General features: G+C 40.8%; 1 protein-coding gene across 1 annotated transcript in view; it reads left to right on the forward strand.

Moving 5' to 3' along the window:
* The first annotated feature begins 297 nt into the window (after positions 1–297).
* mrc1a (mannose receptor, C type 1a) overlaps positions 298–19,789 on the forward strand; it is a 152,068-nt gene continuing 132,576 nt past the window's right edge. Inside the window, exons 1-3 of the mRNA XM_072575908.1 lie at positions 298–469; positions 2,011–2,412; positions 6,900–7,070. Coding sequence (XP_072432009.1) covers positions 403–469; positions 2,011–2,412; positions 6,900–7,070 — 640 coding nt within the window. The 5' untranslated portion in view covers positions 298–402. The remainder of the gene's footprint in view (positions 470–2,010; positions 2,413–6,899; positions 7,071–19,789) is intronic.

Below are 19,789 nucleotides of genomic sequence, written 5' to 3' on the forward strand. Positions count from 1 at the left end.
TTAATGTACAAAACTCTCTAAAGGGATTAAAAGAATGATTGTTTTTCTGTTCAAGAAGTACTGGAGCAGTGTTTTCAATCACAATAAGGAGAAACATCAAAATAAGTCTGAAACAACTTGCTGCCTGAATGATGTATATCTCATCTCCTGTGACAGGGTAAAGGAAGAGAAATGTAAATATGAAACAAAGCTGATGAAAGCAAATTTTCTTGACTGGATTCCTGTTGTTGATGGCCCATCATGTGACAGGATATTCAGCTTGGGCATCTGTACTTATCAGCTCAGTCAGTGCTAGGAGTTAGTGCTACTTTTCATTAGGAGTTTCCTTCATCACCAACTACCTTTTATTGGGAAGGCAAGATCATTTTAAACCTTGCTACCGATACAAAACAAAATATTGAAATGCCCATGATGTGTGGAATTTTGTTTGCTGTTTTACTTTATTTTATTCAAACAGTCAGATGTGGGGGTAAGTTATTTATGTTTTATTTCTTCTGGTACTTTTTAGTACATCTCTAAGGCAACTTTAAAAACTGATAATTCTTTTTACAACTTTCTTCCCCAAGCAGTCTTGCATATTGGAGTTGGCATCGACCTTTGTTTAAAGCTTGCTTTATGGAACAATATCAAAACTCTTACTAATTGAATGGCTGTTTCAGAGACCTAACATAAGCGAGTTACATTGTATGGTCTATTTTTGAGCTGTAAATATCAATGAATCTATAATTACCCATGATGCAACAATTATTTGCTGTTCTTAGGCTCAAGATTTGTTTTTAGTCTATCTTGCAATGCGTTAGAGTCTTTGCAAGCATTTTAGGCTCAGTACTTTTCAGAAGATGGTTAAATATATTGTCAGCTTATGATGCTTAAAAATGTGTTGCTGGAAAAGCGCAGCAGGTCAGGCAGTATCAAAGGAACAGGAGAATCGACGTTTCGGGCATAAGCCATTCTTCAGGCTAATGCCCGAAACGTCGATTCTCCTGTTCCTTTGATGCTGCCTGACCTGCTGCGCTTTTCCAGCAACACATTTTTAAGCTCTCATCTCCAGCATCTGCAGTCCTCACTTTCTCCCTGTCAGTTTATGGTGCCAAGGAATGAAAGTTTCCTTTGCACAGGTGATTACTTGGAAAGTAAATACAATTCAGAATAAGTTCTTTATTTAGGGTCAAATCACATTGATTTATGCACAGGCTGCAAAATGATGCACCTCAAATGTCTTCCATTAATGAGAGAGAGGCTTGCATTTCGTAAAACTAAGCTTTATTTAGAGCATTTACCAAAAAGAACAATATAACTGACTTAATGTCAGAAATGTTTGTATCTACATCTGCAAAGAAGCATAAAAGAATTAATGTACAGATATGAAGTATTTAATACTCAATCGCTTGATATCAGATGAAAACAAATAGTATATCAATTAATTCTTAAAATTGGCAGATGGAATTTTAGTAGTGGTCTTAAAAATATGCATATAGTGTGTTATAGAAGATGTTGATGTTTCCTGGCATTATTATCCCAGCTATTTCCTGATATCATTACACTTGCTTGTGTGTTAACTATGAATTAAAATCAGAAGGAGTTGGGTTGAATGAGATGGTAAAAAACATAGTTGACGTAAATGAAAAATCCATTAAAAGTCATGCATAAGTCAGCAATGGGCAGATCAAATTATGACTAGCTTTCGGCATTTTGTCAAGCAAATGGTACCATTGAAATACTTTTCCATTTTGTCTAATTTTCCTGTGAAAATATTGAAAATACTGAAATTTCTCAGTGGATTAAAAATTGAAGTGCTGCAAGTAAATTGTACAAATAAACCTCATGCAATTGGTCTGGTTGTGTATTTAGGTGGTATGTAACAGAAAAAAAAATCATTCCAATTTGAGTTAAAATATAGTCATTTTTCATCAAGATAATTTTGAATCATAAAGCAGCAATTTTCTAAAAATGCTGTTTAATTAACAAGTTATAAAAAGAAACATAACCATCTTCCTGCTTATGTTTCAGATCCCAACACTTTCCTAATATATAATCAAGACCATAAGAAGTGTGTGCATGCAGAAAATGAACAGTCTGTATTAGCAAGAAATTGTGACCCTGCTGCTGAATCACAGAAATTTAGATGGGTTTCTGGTCAGAGGATTATGAACATTAAATTCAAACTATGCCTTGGAGTTCCCAGCAAAGTAAACTGGGTTCCAGTAACTCTCTTCCCATGCAACGAAACAAGTGATCTACAGTCATGGAGATGCAGGAATGACACACTCCTGGCAATTGATGGGGCTGATCTTTACTTCAATTATGGAAATAAGAATGAGAGAAACATTATGCTGTACAGAGGATCGGGGATTTGGAGCAGGTGGAAAGTTTATGGCACCGTAAATGATCTTTGTTCGATACATTATGAAGGTATGGAAAATTATCTAACAAGTGAATTAAAGAAATTATTTATTGTATCAATACACTTGGGGGAGGGAATGATCAATTGATATTATCACAAGACTATTAATCCAGAACCTAATATTCTGGGGTCATGGGTTCAGACCCCACCAAGGCTGATGGTAGAATTTGAATTCAATGCATAATCTGGAGTTAAGGGTCTAACGTTGAAGGGCTTTTGTCCGAAATACGATTTTCCTGCTCCTCGGATGCTGCCTGACCTGCTGTGCTTTTCCAGCGCCACTCTGATCTAGACTCTGGTTTCCAGCATCTGGAGTCACTTTTGCCTTAAGGGTCTAACGATGACCATGAAAAAATGCTCAATTATCAGAAAAACCCATCTAGTTCACTAATGTTCTTTAGGGAAGGAAATTGCCATCCTTACCCGGACTGGCCTACATGTGACTCCAGACCCACAGCAATGTGGTTGACTCTTAACCGCCCTTTGGGCATTAGGAATGAACAATGAGACTGAGTCAGAGATGGTCACATCTCATGAGTGAATATATAGAGAGTCATAGAGATATACAGTGCAGAAATAGACCCTTCGGTCCAACTTGTCCATGCTGGCCAGATATCGTAAATGAATCTCATCCCATTTGCCGGCATTTGGCCACTATCCCTTCAAACCCTTCCTATTCATATATCCATCCAGATGCGTTTAAATGTTGTAATTGAACCAGTGTCATCTGGCAGCTTGTTCTATATACGTACCACCCTCTGCTGGCTGAGGGTTCCTTTTAGATCCCTTTTACATCTCTCCCCTCTCACCTTAAACCTTTGGCCTCTAGTTTTAGAATTCCCCACCCCATGGAAAAGACCTTGTCTATTTACCCTAACCATGTCCCTCATAATTTTATAAACCTCTGAAAGGTCACCCCTTAACCTCCGATGTTTCAGGGAAAACAGCCCCAGCCTATTCAGCTGCTCCCAATAGCTCAAATCCTCCAACTTTGGCAAAATCCTTGTAAATCTTTTCTGAACCCTTTCAAGTTTCACAATATCCTTTTTATAGCAGAGAGATCAGAACTGCATGCAGTATTCCAAAAGTAGCCTAACCAATGTCCTGTACAGCTGCAACATGACCTCCCAACTCCTGTACTCAATGTTCTGACCAATAAAGGAAAGCATACCAAACACCACCTACCTACGGCTCCACTTTCAAGGAACTATGAACCTGTACTCCAACGTCTCTGATCAACAATACTCCCCAGGACCTGACCATTAAGTATATTAATCCTGCCCTGATTTGCCTTTCCAAAATGCAGCACCTCATATTTATCTAAATTAATCTCCATCTGCTATTCCTCGGCCCATTGGCCCATCTGATCAAGATCCCATTGCAATCTGAGGTAACCTTCTTCGTTGTCCACCACACCTCTGGTTTTGATGTCATCTGCTAACATACTAACCAAACCTCCTATGTTCACATCCAAATTGTTATATTATAAATGATGAAAAGCAGTCGGCTTAGCATTGATCCTTGTGGCAATCACTGGTGAACGGCCTTCAGTCTGAAAAGCAACCTTCTACCACCATCTTCGAACCAGTTCTGTTTCCACATAATTAGTTATCCCTAAACATCTAACTTGTAATGAAATGTTTGAACTTTTGTGTTATTATTTGCAGTATCCATGATCATATTCATTATTTGGAATGTTTACTGATGTGTTCTCACAGTATTTAACTCAAATTATATATTGTTCCCTACTGGGACGGAGTGGCAAATGTGTGTGGTGGGCTGGAGTTGGTATGGTATGTAAAATTGGGTGCATTGGTTAAGGCACTATTTCTGTTGCCCCATTCACATTGACTCATATTTTATCAGCAACAGATGGCCTAACCAGCTTTGGACTAAATGAGATCTTTAAATGAACAATTAATGGTCAATCCAATAACACGTGGGATGCTAGGAAAGGAGATTCTCCTTTAAAGGGTCTCAGTGTCTGATTGATGGACGCAGCATCAGAATGAGACCTTGAGAACTAGTTCCCTTCTTTTCCTGCTGAACCCTTTCCTCTCTTCCCATCATTCAACAACTCACCTATGATCTGGTATCCCTTATTGATCTCTTGAATCAATGCATTACTGGCAGCTGCCTCCACATTCCTGATGGTGCTGTGGAGCAGAGGCCTACAGCTCATAGAATCCCTCCAGTGTGGAACCAGGCCCTTCAGCCCAACAAGTCTCAACCGTTCCCCTACCCAATTATCCTATATATACCCCTGCCAAATGCACCTAATTTACACATCTCTGAACACGATGGGCAATTTAATATGGCCAGTTCACCTAACCTGCATATCTTTGGACAGAGGGAGGAAACCCATGCAGACACAGGGAGAATATGCAAACTCCACACAGACAGTCGCCCGAGGTTGGAATTGAACCTGGGTCCCTGGCACTGTGAGGCAGCAGTTCTAACCACTAAGCCACCATGCCACCGAAAGCTCTAATAGTCCTCTAGAACCTCAGGGTGTATGTTTTGAATATCCATCCCTGGGCCTTTAATCGTGTGGAAAGTCCACCTCTGCTTAGTTAAGTGCTCAAAAGACACTTAGTTTATTGGGGTTTCTCTAAAGGAGATGACAGAGGACAGGTTCTCACCAGCTGTAGGGTGGGAACCTCTTCATTTACATTAAATATCAGAGACATCAATTTGGGATGAGTATGCTTGTTGCTGTTATAATGGCACATTAAATACTAACCCCTACTAGGTCAGGATGATTATATCTACTGCTAATGTACACACTTTAACACCTACCCTTATATTAATATTCCATCAGACAAACATTATTACCATTGAAGAGCTCTTTTAGTAGCTTCATTTTTAATAAGTGTTGCAAATCTCAGTCAGCACTTTGTGTACGGAGAGTTGGGTTGCAGCCAGTTTATTGTTTCAATGTGAAATTTTGGTGTTCAGATTTAAGTGTTTATATTAGCTGCTTTTCAAGCTACCATAAAAATAACAATTATGTCGTTTGTGGTTGAATTTTATTATGCTATTACTTGTAGATCTTGGAATGTAAATAATCCTAGGGTTTTTGTGGAAGAGTATGTTACCATGATCTGAGAAACACTGTTAGACCTTACAGTGTATCAATATCCAAACAAAATCTGCTTTAAAAAATCTAAAATATCTGTAATCTTTGTAAATGTCACAATTAACCGAATCAAAATTCTGATATTGCAGCAATACTTTATATGCTCCTCTTAAATGCAAATTAAATATCCACCAAAGATATATTTATCATGAATCATTGTTGAGTTTAGAGTACAAATCCATTTTAATTAATCTGAGCACATCTGAATTTGAGGTTCCTGGTCCTAACATTTCAGGTGAGATAAAAAAAAGACAGAAAAGAGGGTAAGGAATGGAAGTGGAAATTTCAGCAAAGATTTCACCTTTTTGATGAATCCTATGAAATAACTCACGGTGGCTGATATCCAGTCACCAGATCACTCTTTACTTACACATGGAGAGTCCTTTACACTGATCCAACTCCCTCAGAGCTAGCTCTCAGAGTGAACAGAATGTCTGACACTCCTGTTCTTATCCGTCAGCCAGGGTTCCCTGATTAGACCAGATTAACAGTCCCAAATAGGGAACTCATAAATCATTACATTATTGTCAATGAGAATGCATTGGAATCACTGGAAAAAGCCTTCCACTATTTGGAGTCATACTGGGCACAAAGGAGGATGGTTATAGTTTCTGGTTCAATAAAGAGTGCAGGAAGACATGCTAGAAGCAGCTGAGACATGCTTGAAAAAAAATGAAGTATAAACATGTAAACTACAACACAGGACCACTCATGTGAAAATGGAATGCATCAAATAACAGAGCTCTGTTGGTAAATAGCCAAGACAAACTCTAAAAATGGCACTTGAAGAAGAAGAGACACATCTTACAGTTTTGGGTTAATAATACTAGATAAATTAATAAATAATGTGGAGAAAAATATTAGTGTATATTGAAAGGAATTAAATTGATTACAAGGGAAAATAGCAAAAGAAAGAATAAGAGTTTATATAAAGATTTAAAAGGTAAAAAGCACATTTAAATAAAGCCGAGAATCAATATTGAATGCCTGAGTACAATTGCAAATGAAGGATGGGAGAAAGTAGACATACAGAAAGGAGTATGGAGCAATTATTTAACATAACTTTAGGATGATACTGGCTTTGAAAATTTAAATCTCAAAGTGGAAAACTCACTGCGGTCATTTCTCCTAGTCCATTAAAAAAATCAAAGGTTCTGGCCAAAATGTTTTAATCTTCTTAAAATAGACAAATTGTATCATGGGAGTGGAGAATAAAGATATTTGTTCAAGAAGGGGGTGGAAGAAACATTTGAGTAACTAGGATTACTAAATTCTATTTAACAATCCAATGGTCTTTAAAGCAACATTTCTAATTTTTTTATTTATCAGTTCTTAAGAATTCTGCTTCTCTTTCAGATTTATTTACAATATTTGGAAATTCAAATGGACAGCCATGTATACTTCCCTTTAAGTACCATAAGAAATGGTATGCAGACTGCACGACTGATGGCAGAACTGATGGTCTCCTATGGTGTGCAACTACTTCAGACTATGCTGACGGCCAGTGGGGACTTTGCCCAGTAAAATGTAAGTGTACTAAAATATTATCATCAGTTCCATAAATACCTTACTTTAGTGCAATCCCCACTGGATGTTGAAATCTCTGCTGCTCTATTTCTTAGACAAAAAAGACTTGCACGCCAGTGATGCAAGATAATTTATAAAGCAAAATACTGACTTTCTGATGAGCGGCTTATGCCCAAGACGTCAATTCTCCTGTTCCTCTGATGCTGCCTGACCTGCTGTGCTTTTCCAGCACCACACTTTTCAACTCTGACTCTCCAGCATCTGCAGTCCTCACTTTCTCTCAAATTACTGAGTTAAACAAGTAAAAATAACCAGTGTTTTTGAAAATTTATCTATGATCTATCCATCATGTAAATCTGTCATTCAGGACTTTAAACTCCGTTTCATAAATCAACAGTCTCTTCAGTGATAACACCATCCTTGGTAAATAAAACCGCTTCTATGTCTCTTTGCCTACTATTGACTTAGACAAATACTGAGAGAGTAATGGATCTAAATATGCTGATGATACAAAGCTAAATGGGATTATAAGTCATGAGATCAAGTCATGGTTGGAATTTCCATTACTTACAGAGGCAGGTTTAGCACGCTCCTCTGTACAGATAACAAGGGCCACGGAATGCCTCCATATGGATACTTAACATAGTGGACATTACTTCAATGCATGCAGCTCACACAGTGTGAGATTGTGAATGTGATAGGATTATTGGAAACATGTGCCCCAGCCCTACACCCAAATCACCCAAGAGAAGTGTAATTCGATCATTTAACTACTAATGCTCCCCATTATCAGCTTTTCTTTCTCCTAGTGTACTATCACCCATTCCTTTATCCGCCAGCTGTCATTCTCTCTCTCTGGGCTTTGGCTGCACCTCCCCGCTCATTCCTTTCCCCTTGCATTCACTCCCTCCCAACCTCCCCCCAACCCATGTCTTCAGCTTACGTACCACGTTACTATCAGTTCTGAAGAAGTGTCACTGGATTCGAAACTATAGATAACTCTGCTTTCTCTCCATAGATGGTGCCAGACCTGCTGAGTGTCTCCAGCAATTTCTGATTCTGTTACTTTTTAAAAAAATTCTTCATCTCTCAACATGACCCAAATGCCCCAGGTTTAGCCCTGCCAATCGCTGTCATGTGCTGTTCTGCCCTCTGGCTCATATCACCATCTGTCATACACACATACGCATACTTACACTCCTGACTGATCTCTGTGTAACTCCCCAATTGACTTCCTGCAAATGCCCACTCCATGAATGGCAGTTATATGCAATTCCAGATGCTGACCACTGTAAGCCTAAGACTGAGACTGGACAACACCCCTGACTATTGCTCCTGACTGATCACAGACCCCCTTGACTTAACTGAGGTCCACTTCAACTTTGAGGTGTGTCATTTGGTTGAAGCAAAAGCAGTGTGTCTACCATGTAAGTTGCTAGTACATGCTGTGTGTATGATGCTGTTATAACACGGTGCTGCATGGCAATAATGTCCACCCTTGTCGGTGCACTGCTGACAATCATAACCAACTGCTTGCCTTTATTTCTCCATTAAAGTGCAAGGTAAGGCAGAACTACTATGAGATCTAATTTATCAATGAGATGGCAAAGTGCAAAATTGCAAAGCAAGGAAGGCAGAGATGCTTTGATTGTGCAAGTAGGCACAAAGTGAGCATATGCTAAGTGAGCTTGTGAAAAGCCCCAAGGTGCTATAGGCTCTGATAAATGAGAGGTGTGTCTGTCCTTGAGCACAAAGCTGTCTGACAGCAGTGTCACAATGTAAGGTGTTGGTACACTTCAAAGTGCAACATTGAAATATATTCTAAGTGACATGGAGAAGTTCCATGGTGATGTGGTCAGGCAGGTGTGTGTCCAATGCCAACTTTCATGGATGAAAGATGCAAGTGGTCACTGCCCAGGGAAGGTGCCCTGAGATGTTGGAGACCGCTGTCCAAGCTGGGGGCTCAGAGAAGTGAGCAGTAAACTGGATCAGCCAGGAACTTGCTCTCAGTGTCTTGTCAGGAATTACTGTTTGCGAATTGAATGCCGTATCTCCAAACTTGCATGCGACACTAAGCTGGGTGGCACTGTGTGCTCTGAGAAGATTGCTAAGAGGCCCTAGGGTGACTTGGACAGACTGGCTGAGTAGGCCAATACTTGATAAAGCACAGCAGTTCAGGCAGCATCCAAGGACTTCGAAATTGACGTTTCGGACAAAAGCCCTTCATCACGAATAAAGGCAGTGAGCCTGAAGCGAGGAGAGATAAGCTAGAGGAGGGTGGGGGTGGGGAGAAAGTAGCATAGAGTACAATGGGTGAGTGGGGGAGGGGATGAAGGTCAGGGATGAGAGGGTGGGGTGGATAGGTGGAAAAGGAGATAGGCAGGTAGGACAAGTCCGGACAAGTCATGGGGACAGTGCTGAGCTGGAAGTTTGGAACTAGGGTGAGGTGGGGGAAGGGGAAATGAGGAAACTGTTGAAGTCCACATTGATGCCCTGGGGTTGAAGCGTTCCGAGGCGGAAGATGAGGCGTTCTTCCTCCAGGCTTCTGGTGGTGAGGGAGCGGCGGTGAAGGAGGCCCAGGACCTCCATGTCCTCGGCAGAGTGGGAGGGGGAGTTGAAATGTTGGGCCACGGGGTGGTGTGGTTGATTGGTGCGGGTGTCCTTTTGCCCGAAATGTCGATTTCGAAGCTCCTTGGATGCTGCCTGAACTGCTGTGCTCTTCCAGCACGACTAATCCAGAATCTGGTTTCCAGCATCTGCAGTCATTGTTTTTACCTCAATACTTGATAAATGCAATATAATGTGGATAAATGCGAGGTTATCCACTTTGGTCACAAAAACAGGAAGGTAGATTATTATCTGAATGATGGCGGTTTAGGCAAAGGTGAGATGCATCAAGACCTGGATGTCATGGTGGAACAGTCGCTGAAGGTAGACATGCAGGTGCAGCAGGCGATGAGGAAAGCTAATGGCACGGTGGCCTTCATAGTGAGAGGATTTGAGTACAGGGATGTCTGGCTGCAGTTATACAGGGTTTTGGTGAGGCCACATCTTGAGTATTGTGTACAGTTTTGGAATTCTAGACTGAGGAAGGATATTCTTGCTTTTGAGGGAGTCCATGGATGGCTAACCAGACTAATTCCCGGGATGGCAGGACTGACATTTGAAGAAAAACTGGATCGACTTGCCTTGTATTCACTACAATTTAGAAGAATGAGGGACGATCTCATAGAAACATATAAAATCCTGATGGGACTGGACAGGCTAAATGCAGGAAGAATGTTCTTGATGTTGGGGAAGTCCAGAACAAAGGGTCACAGTTTAAGAATAAGGGATAAGCCATTCAGAACTGATTTGGGGAAGAATTTCTTCACTCAGAGAGGTGTGAACCTATGGAGCTCTCTAGATACATTCATGAGGGAGCTGGGCATAGCCCTGGGGGTTAAACAGATTAAGGGGTGTTGGAAGAGGGTGCGGGTGGGATACAGAAATTGCATAATTGGTCATGATCATATTGAACAGTGGTGTAGGCTCAAAGGGCCAAATGGCCTATTCCTGCATACATTTTCTATGTTTCTTTGTTTCTTTCTGCTGTGACAAAAAATAGAAAACTGCTTCTAAATGCACCAAGGTTAGGTACCAATAAAATGGAAATATATGAAAGTAGGTCACTCACTGCTCATGAGTTAGATTCGTCTAGATTTCTTTCATTTTTCCAATCTCACCACATTTTTCCAATTGCTTCACCATTCCCACTTCGTTCAGGGCCCGGAAAAACCAATTAATTGTAAGGTAACAGCACCTTCATCACCTCAAAAACAGGAAAAGTCCTGCAAAAGGACATTTGCCAGAGAACTGGAAATCATATGATAAAGAAAATGCTGAATGAGTTAAAGATACAGGATAAAAGATAGAGAAGACGTTCTGCAGTAAGTTTAAAGAGAATCAAATAGACTCTGGACAATCAACACCATAGTCCTAGGATTAGAAATGCAATTTAAACTCGGCAGAGGGGCAGCTGTGTTATAGCTGTTATTGTGCAATGGCTGAAGACTGTGAGAGTCAGAGCTGCAAGCTTCAAACTCCAAGGTTCAGAAACCACAAGTCTCTATGGCAGTGCCTGAAAGCATATTTTAAAGCAAACACAGATTGAAGTAATGGTGGATATTTAAAAGCATTTGAAAGAGAGGTAGGTAACGGTGGGCGGCATGGTGGCACAGTGGTTAGCACTGCTGCCTCACAGCGCCGGAGAACCGGGTTCAATTCCTGCCTTAGGCGACTGACTGTGTGGAGTTTGCACGTTTTCCCCGTGTCTGCGTGGAATTCCTCAGGGTGCTCCGGTTTCCTCCCACCGTCCAAAGATGTGCAGGTTAGGTGAATTGGCCATGCTAAATTGCCTGTAGTGTTAGGTAAGGGGTAAATGTAGGGGTAAGGGTATGGGTGGGTCGGTGTGGACTTGTTGGGCCAAAGGGCCTGTTTCCACACTGTAATGTAATCTAATCTAACATTTGAAAAGTGAAAGGGGCACAGGAAAATTACTGTGATGAATTTGTTTACAAAAGTGGCATTGGGACACTAGGATGAATAGCTTTTAACTGTAAAGTAAAAACCTATACTTGTATGATGCTGTGTGCGTTTTCCTTAAAGTTATCTTATCAAATAGTTCAGCTGTTATTTCCTGTTTTCTTGCGTTGATGATGTTAGCTTCAGTTAATAGCATTTGAAGTTAAAAAGTGATGCCTTATCATAGCTTATCCATAAGCAGAATGCTCCATGCTTCACTTGAAGGTCATTTCATTGGCACATTAGCTGTTCTCCACCATTGTCTTTCAAAGCCACTTTCATTATAGCCAAATCTGTACGCAGCTGTGAAGCAGCATGAGTAAATTAATGACATAGAAAATAAAGTGTTTAGAGGCATGTTCTTGTTATAAATGTTAATAAAGCCTAGGAAAATGTTTACAAATGATCAGTAAATATGTTTGCTCTTTTGTAGCCTCTGCACATCTCACGTTTGAAATTATTAATAAGGTTATTACAGAGAACAGTGCAGCTCACTTTTTTTATTGCTGATGAACTTATTTATTTAATATGGTAGACTTGTTTAATATATTGTCTTTAGATATAGTGAAAAGTGGATAATGTTGCCATGTTCCGCCACCATCTTGGATTTCAGAATAAACTACTGAACAATAATAATTATTAATATTATCTATATAGACATATATGATTGAAGTTATTCTTCTAATAACAAAGATGAACGCATATGAGTCCTCACGTTACCCCTCAACAACATCATTAGAAAATATTGTGACAATTCCATACTTAGGATTTAAGTCTACCTCTTGATTCTTCCATGTTCTTTCAATTATCTGACAGTTTGTCCAGCATCCCACATTGGAAGAGTACTAAGCTAAACTCCTATTCTGTGAACATTTCTGATATACAGTTGACATGTTTGCTAAATTTGAATCCACAGCTGTATGGACGAATTTCTTTTCACATAGTAATGTGCTTTAATTCACCTTTGACACTGGAGCAGTCAAATGAGCTCACTTCCCTTGAAGTCCTGAGAAACCAGCAAGCAGTCTCTGCTACTGTCTTTCGCAAACCAGCCTTCACTGGTCAGCGTGCATATTGGAATTCCCACTGTTCTATGTGCTGGAAGACTGGCCTTTTCGGCAACCTTGTAAATAGGGCCCGAGCCATTCATTCACTGTGCAAATTTGATGCTGAAATAGGCCTCATCAAAACCATTCTGCAGAATAACAGCTGTCCTTATCAAGTAATTTCTTGCTCTATACAGCACAAACTCATGAACCGTCCTAAGGTGATCATTCTGCAGTCTGAAATGTGCCTGGTCAGCTTCAGGTTGGGTTATTTACATCAAAAGTTTGAGCTATGGGTGAAGCTAGTAGCAATTCACGTCTTATTTGCCATAAGCGGATGCTGCAGTCAAGCCAAAGAGTTGTTCTGCTTCTCACACAAATGAATCATGTGGTATATGAATTTCAGTGTGGATGTGCTGCAAGGCATAAAGGCTATTGATCCTAAAGACTGTCAGAAATTTTAAGCAGCTTGTGCCTTCAGCAGTTTGCAACCGGCAAAGGATTAACCATAACTAACCAACCCTTGCTTTCACAACTGAAAACATAGTGATCGACATTTGATCTGATTATATGATTGGTCAACAATAGTTAAACAATCTCGAGTGAACTAAGAATTACTCTGACAATCAAGTTAGACATGTCAGTCAAGATCACCATATAGCATGCTTGTGCATAATGGAAGCTACATATGTTAATACACAGGGACCTGTTCTTTGCAGCCTGGGAAAAAAACACATATAAATGTCCCACCTGTTTCAGCTCAACAAAATGGATGATTGCCTTTCTCTGGATCAATTCTCAGAGTAATGCAATGATCAATCATGGTAAACATACCTAATTTAAAGTTTAAACAAAGCTGGTGATCAACCTCTACTTAGAAACTAATAAGCTCTTCTCATATAGTATTTTTTTCTCTTTACATTGGCAGTTCTTTTGAATTGAACTGATGAAAAGAAAACAAATACTTTGACAACATGCATCTTTTTCCAGCAATACTCAAACTAAATATAAGGACGCCAGAAGTCATTATTTTCAGTTCCTGCCCCAAACTCTGTTCCTCAGCTGTCAGCTACAAATTTCCTCCTGGCAATGTTTAAACCTGGTCCAAAATCTTGGTGTCATATTGCGTCAGGATCCTTCCTTTTGCTGGCTCTCTGTGAGAAGCATCGTTTGAGTCTGGTTTTAAAGTGATTCAGGTAAGTAAAGCCTTTCCTCCTTGGATTGCTTCTTTGACAATAGGATGTGCTGCATCTGGGGATTCAAGATGGCGGTGATCTAAGAGGTCTGCCTTGTTGAGCTTTGCACCACAATCCAGGCAAAGTGGTGCTTTCACCCTTCCCTTACTTGGCATTTTTGTAAAAATTGGAAATGTAAAGTCCCCAGACTCTCTAAATATCACTTTGAGTGTTCAGAGAAAGGGATTGCAACGTGCAGGCCATTCCTGCAGCAACGGACCGGCCCGCGGCCGCAGCACCAACTGCAGAGGCACATTTGAACTTACTGAAGCAGCAGAGTTTGGTCTCGGAGTTTGACAAACTCCGAGAGAGGATTGAATTGGCACTGGAGGAGTCCTGGCCCAGAGTGGAACCGATCTCAGCCATGCTACAAAAGCATGAGCAGGAGATCCAACATTCTGGGCAGTGCATAGAGGAGGTGCAGTAGCGTATTGCAGCATCAGAGACCACAGTGGAATCCTTGGCAGGGTGGATTCAGACCCTGGAAAAACAGGTGCGGGCCTTGATCGAGCAGGTCGACGATCTTGAAAATCGAGGTCGGTGAAAAAAATGCCTGCATTATCGGGTTGCCAGAACAGGAGAAGGGAGATCAGCTGGTCAGCTTCCTGGAGCAATGGCTCCCACAGCTCCTGGGACTGGGAGCCGAATCGGGCCAGGTGCAAGTTGAGCGGGCTCACCGGATCGCGGTGCGCAGACCTGGATTGGACCAGCACCCCTGCCCAATCCGAGCGTGATTTCAGTGTTACATAGACAAACAAATAGTTTTGGAAGTTTCCAGAAAGCTGGCGAAAGACCCAGAGCCCTATCTATAAGGGGTTGAAAATCATGAATTTTGAAGGACTTTTCAGGGGTTGTGACCCAAAGACAATTGAACATTCAATATTCTGTAAGGTACCCAGCAGTGTTGCACTTCAGCCATGGAGAGTCCATGCATAGTTTTGATTCAGCAGAGAAGGCAAAGGATTTCCTAGATATTTTATAATAGACTGGTTGAGTCAAATACTATGGACAATAGTATTCCCTTTGTTCTCTCTGTTGTTTATTTTGTTTGCCTGGCTTTGTTCCTATAATATGTCAGGTAGGTTTTTTTCCCTTTCTTGTTATTTTTGCGAGTCCCTTTTATCTTTTTTTTTGGTTGGGGTGGTCATTTCTTTTATTGATAACAAGTGGCATAGATGTATGGGTGGGATGGGTTGGATGCCCACTTTTAATTTCCATTTATATAAGATATATGTTTTCTTTGTTTCATTTTGCCTGGGTTTGGGGTACGACTTCAGCTGGAAGGATCCTTGGAGGTGTTAGTGAGTAAGGGCAAGGGGGAAAGTCTCCAGTTATTTGTTTTTGTTCATTTTCAGAGTAGTTATTAGAATTTTTGCTTTGGTAGTGTTTGTAGTTTTGTTTTAGATTTTGTGAATCTTGTCTCCACCTGGCACATTATGAGTAGGGTTCTTCCTCTCGGGGGATCACCGGCTGCTTTAGACAGTTGTGGCTGGTTGTTCGTTTAGATGGTACACCTGGAACATAAAGGGGCATCACTCACCGGTTAAAAGAAAGAAAGTGCTCTTGAGTCTCAGAAAGGAGAGGGTCAATGTTGCTCCGCTGCAAGAAACTCACTTAGATGATAAGGAGCATCTAAATTTACAGCAGGGAGGGTTCGGCTGGGTGTTCTTCTCATCTTTTAATTCCAAAAACAGAGGAGTGGCTATACTAATACAGAAGAATATACCATTCCAGTTGATAAACCAAATTAAGGATGAGCATTGGTGATTTGTGATCCTCAAAGCCCTAATACATGGGGAGGAGTATGGAATTTTGAATGTCTACTGTGGCCCCGGCACATGCCCTCAAATCTTTAACTGATGCACTTTCCAGCTGATGGCCCTTGGAGTGCGCCACACGATTATAAGGGGAGACTTGATGCCAACGGGTCTTTTAGGCAACGCCCCACAATCCAAACAGTTAGTAGACCTATGTGCGGAGTTGGGGCTCATGGATGTGTGGTGATGTCTTCACCCTAAGGGAAGGGATTTTAGTTTCTTCTCCAACCCACACAAGTGCCACAGAAGAATCAATTTTTATGCCCCGCCAACATTTTTTGGATTCGGTACGAACCTGTAAGATTGGGACTATAACCATTTCAGTCCATGTCGCAGTAAATTTGGAGGTTGAGATCGGGGTAACAGGACAGATACGTGACATTGGCACACGGATTCTTTTCACTTGAAAGTCAGTAAGTTCATTGAGTATTTCACAAGGGAGTTTAAGGCATTCTGGGATATTAATACGGGTACAGCCAGTAACCCATCGGTACTCTGGGAGACTGCCAAGGCCTATTCAAGGGGTATAATTAACTCACACTCAGCGACCTGGAGGAGACAGAGAGGAGAATAACAACATATAATTGAGGTTCAGTTGAAGGCAGCTGAGTTGGCATATTATGACAGACCATCTGTGACAAGGTTACAGCAGATTAGCCCTTTTCCAAAAAGGGAGGGAGACAGCAGGTATGAAGTTATAGAATAGCTGCTTTAACATCTGTTGTTGGGAAATTGTTAGAATCTGTTATTAAGGAAGTAATAATAAGGCATTTAGAAAGTCAAATGCAGTCCATCAGAATCAGTATGATTTTATGAAGGGTAAATCATGTTTGAAGCTGTAACAAGCAAAGTGAATAACAGAGATCCTGTAGGTGTAGTATATTTGGAGTTCTGGAGCACATTGATGAGGTGTTGCACAAAAGGTTAATATAAAAAATAAGATCATGTGTTTTCGGGGTAAATTATTTGCTTGGCTAGCAGATTGTCTAACCAAAGGAAAGATGAGAGTTGGGATAAATTGTTTTTTTTCTGGTTGGCAAGATGTAATTAGTGGAGTGCTACAGGGTTCAGTTCTATATTTCCAATCTATATTAATGGCTTGGATATAGGGATACAAAGTACGGTAGCCAAATTTGCAGATGATACGAAAATAGGTTGGAAAGTAAGTTGCAATAAGGAAACAAGAAATTTACAAATGGAAATGGATCAGTTAGGCGAATGGACCAAAATTTGACATATGCAGTTTAATGTTGATAAATATGAGGCTATACATTTTGGTCAGAAGAATAGGAAGGCAACCTATTATCTAAGTCGAGAGAAAGTACTCGGTGCATAGGGATCTGGATGACCTTGTGTATGATTTATGGAAATGACAGATGCATGTACAGCAAGTCATAAGGAAGGCAATGAATTTTGTAATTTATTGTTAAAGGAAATGGCTTTAAAAGTAGCATGGTATTGTTGCAAATGTACAAGGAAATAGTGAGTCTGCACCTTGCACGTTGTGGAGTTTTTGTTTTACTTGTCCATATTACAGAGGAAACGCATAAAGGTGGATAAATCCCCAGGACCTGATCAGGTGTGCCCTAGAACTCTGTGGGAAACCAGAGAAGTGATTGCTGGGCCTCTTGCTGAGATATTTGTATCATCAATAGTCACAGGTGAGGTGATGGAAGACTGGAGGTTGGCTAACGTGGTGCTACTGTTTAAGAAGGGTGGTAAGGACAAGCCAGGGAACTATAGACCAGTGAGCCTGATGTCAGTGGTAGACAAGTTATTGGAGGGAATCCTGAGGGACAGGATGTACATGTATTTGGAAAGGCAAGGACTGATTAGGGATAGTCAACATGGCTTTATGCGTGGGAAATCATGTCTCACAAACTTGATTGAGTTTTTTGAAGAAGTAACAAAACGGATTGATGAGGGCAGAGCAGTAGATGTGATCTATGTGGACTTCAGTAAGGCGTTCGACAAGGTTCCCCATGGGAGACTGGTTAGCAAGGTTAGATCTCATGGAACACAGGGAGAACTAGCCATTTGGATATAGAACTGGCTGAAAGGTGGAAGACAGAGGGTGGTGGTGGAGGGTTGTTTTTTAGACTGGAGGCCTGTGACCAGTGGAGTGTCACAAGGATCGGTGCTGGGGGGGGCCCTCTACTTTTTGTCATTTACATAAATGATTTGGATGTGAGCATAAGAGGTACAGTTAGTAAGTTTGCAGATGACACCAAAATTGGAGGTGTAGTGGACAGCTAAGAAGGTTACCTCAGATTAAAACAGGATCTGTACCAGATGAGCCAATGGGCTGAGAAGTGGCAGATGGAGTTTAATTCAGATAAATGCGAGGTGCTGCATTTTGGGAAAGCAAATCTTAGCAGGACTTATACACTTAATGGTAAGGTCCTATGGAGTGTTGGTGAACAAAGGGACCTTGGAGTGCGGGTTCATAGCTCCTTGAAAGTGGAGTCACAGGTAGATAGGATAGTGAAAAAGACGTTTGGTATGCTTTCCTTTATTGGTCAGAGTATTGAGTATAGGAGTTGGGAGGTCATGTTGCGGCTGTACAGGACATTGGTTAGGCCACTGTTGGAATATTGCATGCAATTCTGGCCTTCAGAACATCAGAAAGATATTGTGAAACTTAAAAGGGTTCAGAAAAGATTTACAAGGATGTTGCCAGGGTTGGAGGATTTGAGCTACAGGGAGAGGCTGAACAGCCTGGGGCTGTTTTCCCTGGAGCATTGGAGGCTGAGTGGTGACCTTATACAGGTTTATAAAGTCATGAGGAGCATGGATAGGGTAAATAGGCAAAGTCTTTTCCCTGGGGTTGGGGAGTCCAGAACTAGAGAGCATAGGATTAGGATGAGAGGGGAAAGATATAAAAGAGAGCTAAGGAGCAACGTTTTCACACAGAGGATGGTACATGTATGGAATGAGCTGGCAGAGGAAGTGGTGGAGGCTGGTACAATTGCAACATTTAAAATGCATTTGGATGGGTATATGAATAGGAAGGGTTTAAAGGGATATGGGCCGGGTGCTGGCAGGTGAGACTAGATTGGGTTGGGATATCTGTTCGGCATGGACGGGTTGGACCAAAGGATCTGTTTCCATGCTGTACATCTCTATGACACTATGACTCTATGTGAGGAAGAATGTAGTTGCATTGGAGACAGTTCAGAGGAGGTACACTAGATTGATTCCAGAGATAAGTTAAGGCATATACATTCTGAGATTTAGAAGACTGAGGAGAGATTGATTTAAGGTATGTAAGATGCTAAAGGGGATTGACAAAGTAGTCTTGAAGAGGATGTTTCCTCATTTGGAGCAATCTTAAAAAAGAGGTCATAATATTCAGTTCACGGGAATGAGGAAGAATTACTTCTTTCAAACGATCATGAATCTAAAAGATCACTACCTCGGAGTATGGCGGATATTGGGACATTGAGTAAATTTAAATAGGATATAGATTTTTAGTTAGTAATAGGTTAAAGAATTATGGGGAATGAACGGGAATGCAGAGCTGAGGCAGGGATGAGATGAGCCATGCTCATATTAAATGATGGAGCAGGCTTTAAGGGCTGAATTGCCTACTCCTGCTCTGAGTTGTTGTTACATTCTTGCAGTATTAACATTGTGTGCAGCACCTCATTGAATGACATTTGGAAATCCAAGTATCCATCTAACTTAATTAACTAATAGTTCACCTTCATCTACTCTATATGTTACATCCTCAAAGAACTCTGATACGTTTGTCAAACTTAATGACATTTGCATAAAATCATGTGACTTTGTTTAATCATGCTCTGAGTTTCTAAAGTGCATTGTTAAGATTTCTCTGATAATAGGTTCTAACACTTTTCCAAAAACTGAAGTCAGGCTAATTGGCTAATTTTTTTTTATTTTCTACCTCTCTGCTTTCTTCAACAGCAACTTTACATGTGCTAACTTCCAACCTGTCGGGACCATTCTGGATCATCCCTGCTTTTAAGAGACCACTGTTTACTTTAGCTGCCCTGTTTCTTTCTTTCTATGCACTTGCCAAAACTCCGAAACCAATT

This window comes from Chiloscyllium punctatum, chromosome 8, assembly GCF_047496795.1.
Source record: "Chiloscyllium punctatum isolate Juve2018m chromosome 8, sChiPun1.3, whole genome shotgun sequence".
In the NCBI taxonomy this organism is placed as follows: Eukaryota; Metazoa; Chordata; class Chondrichthyes; order Orectolobiformes; family Hemiscylliidae; genus Chiloscyllium; species Chiloscyllium punctatum.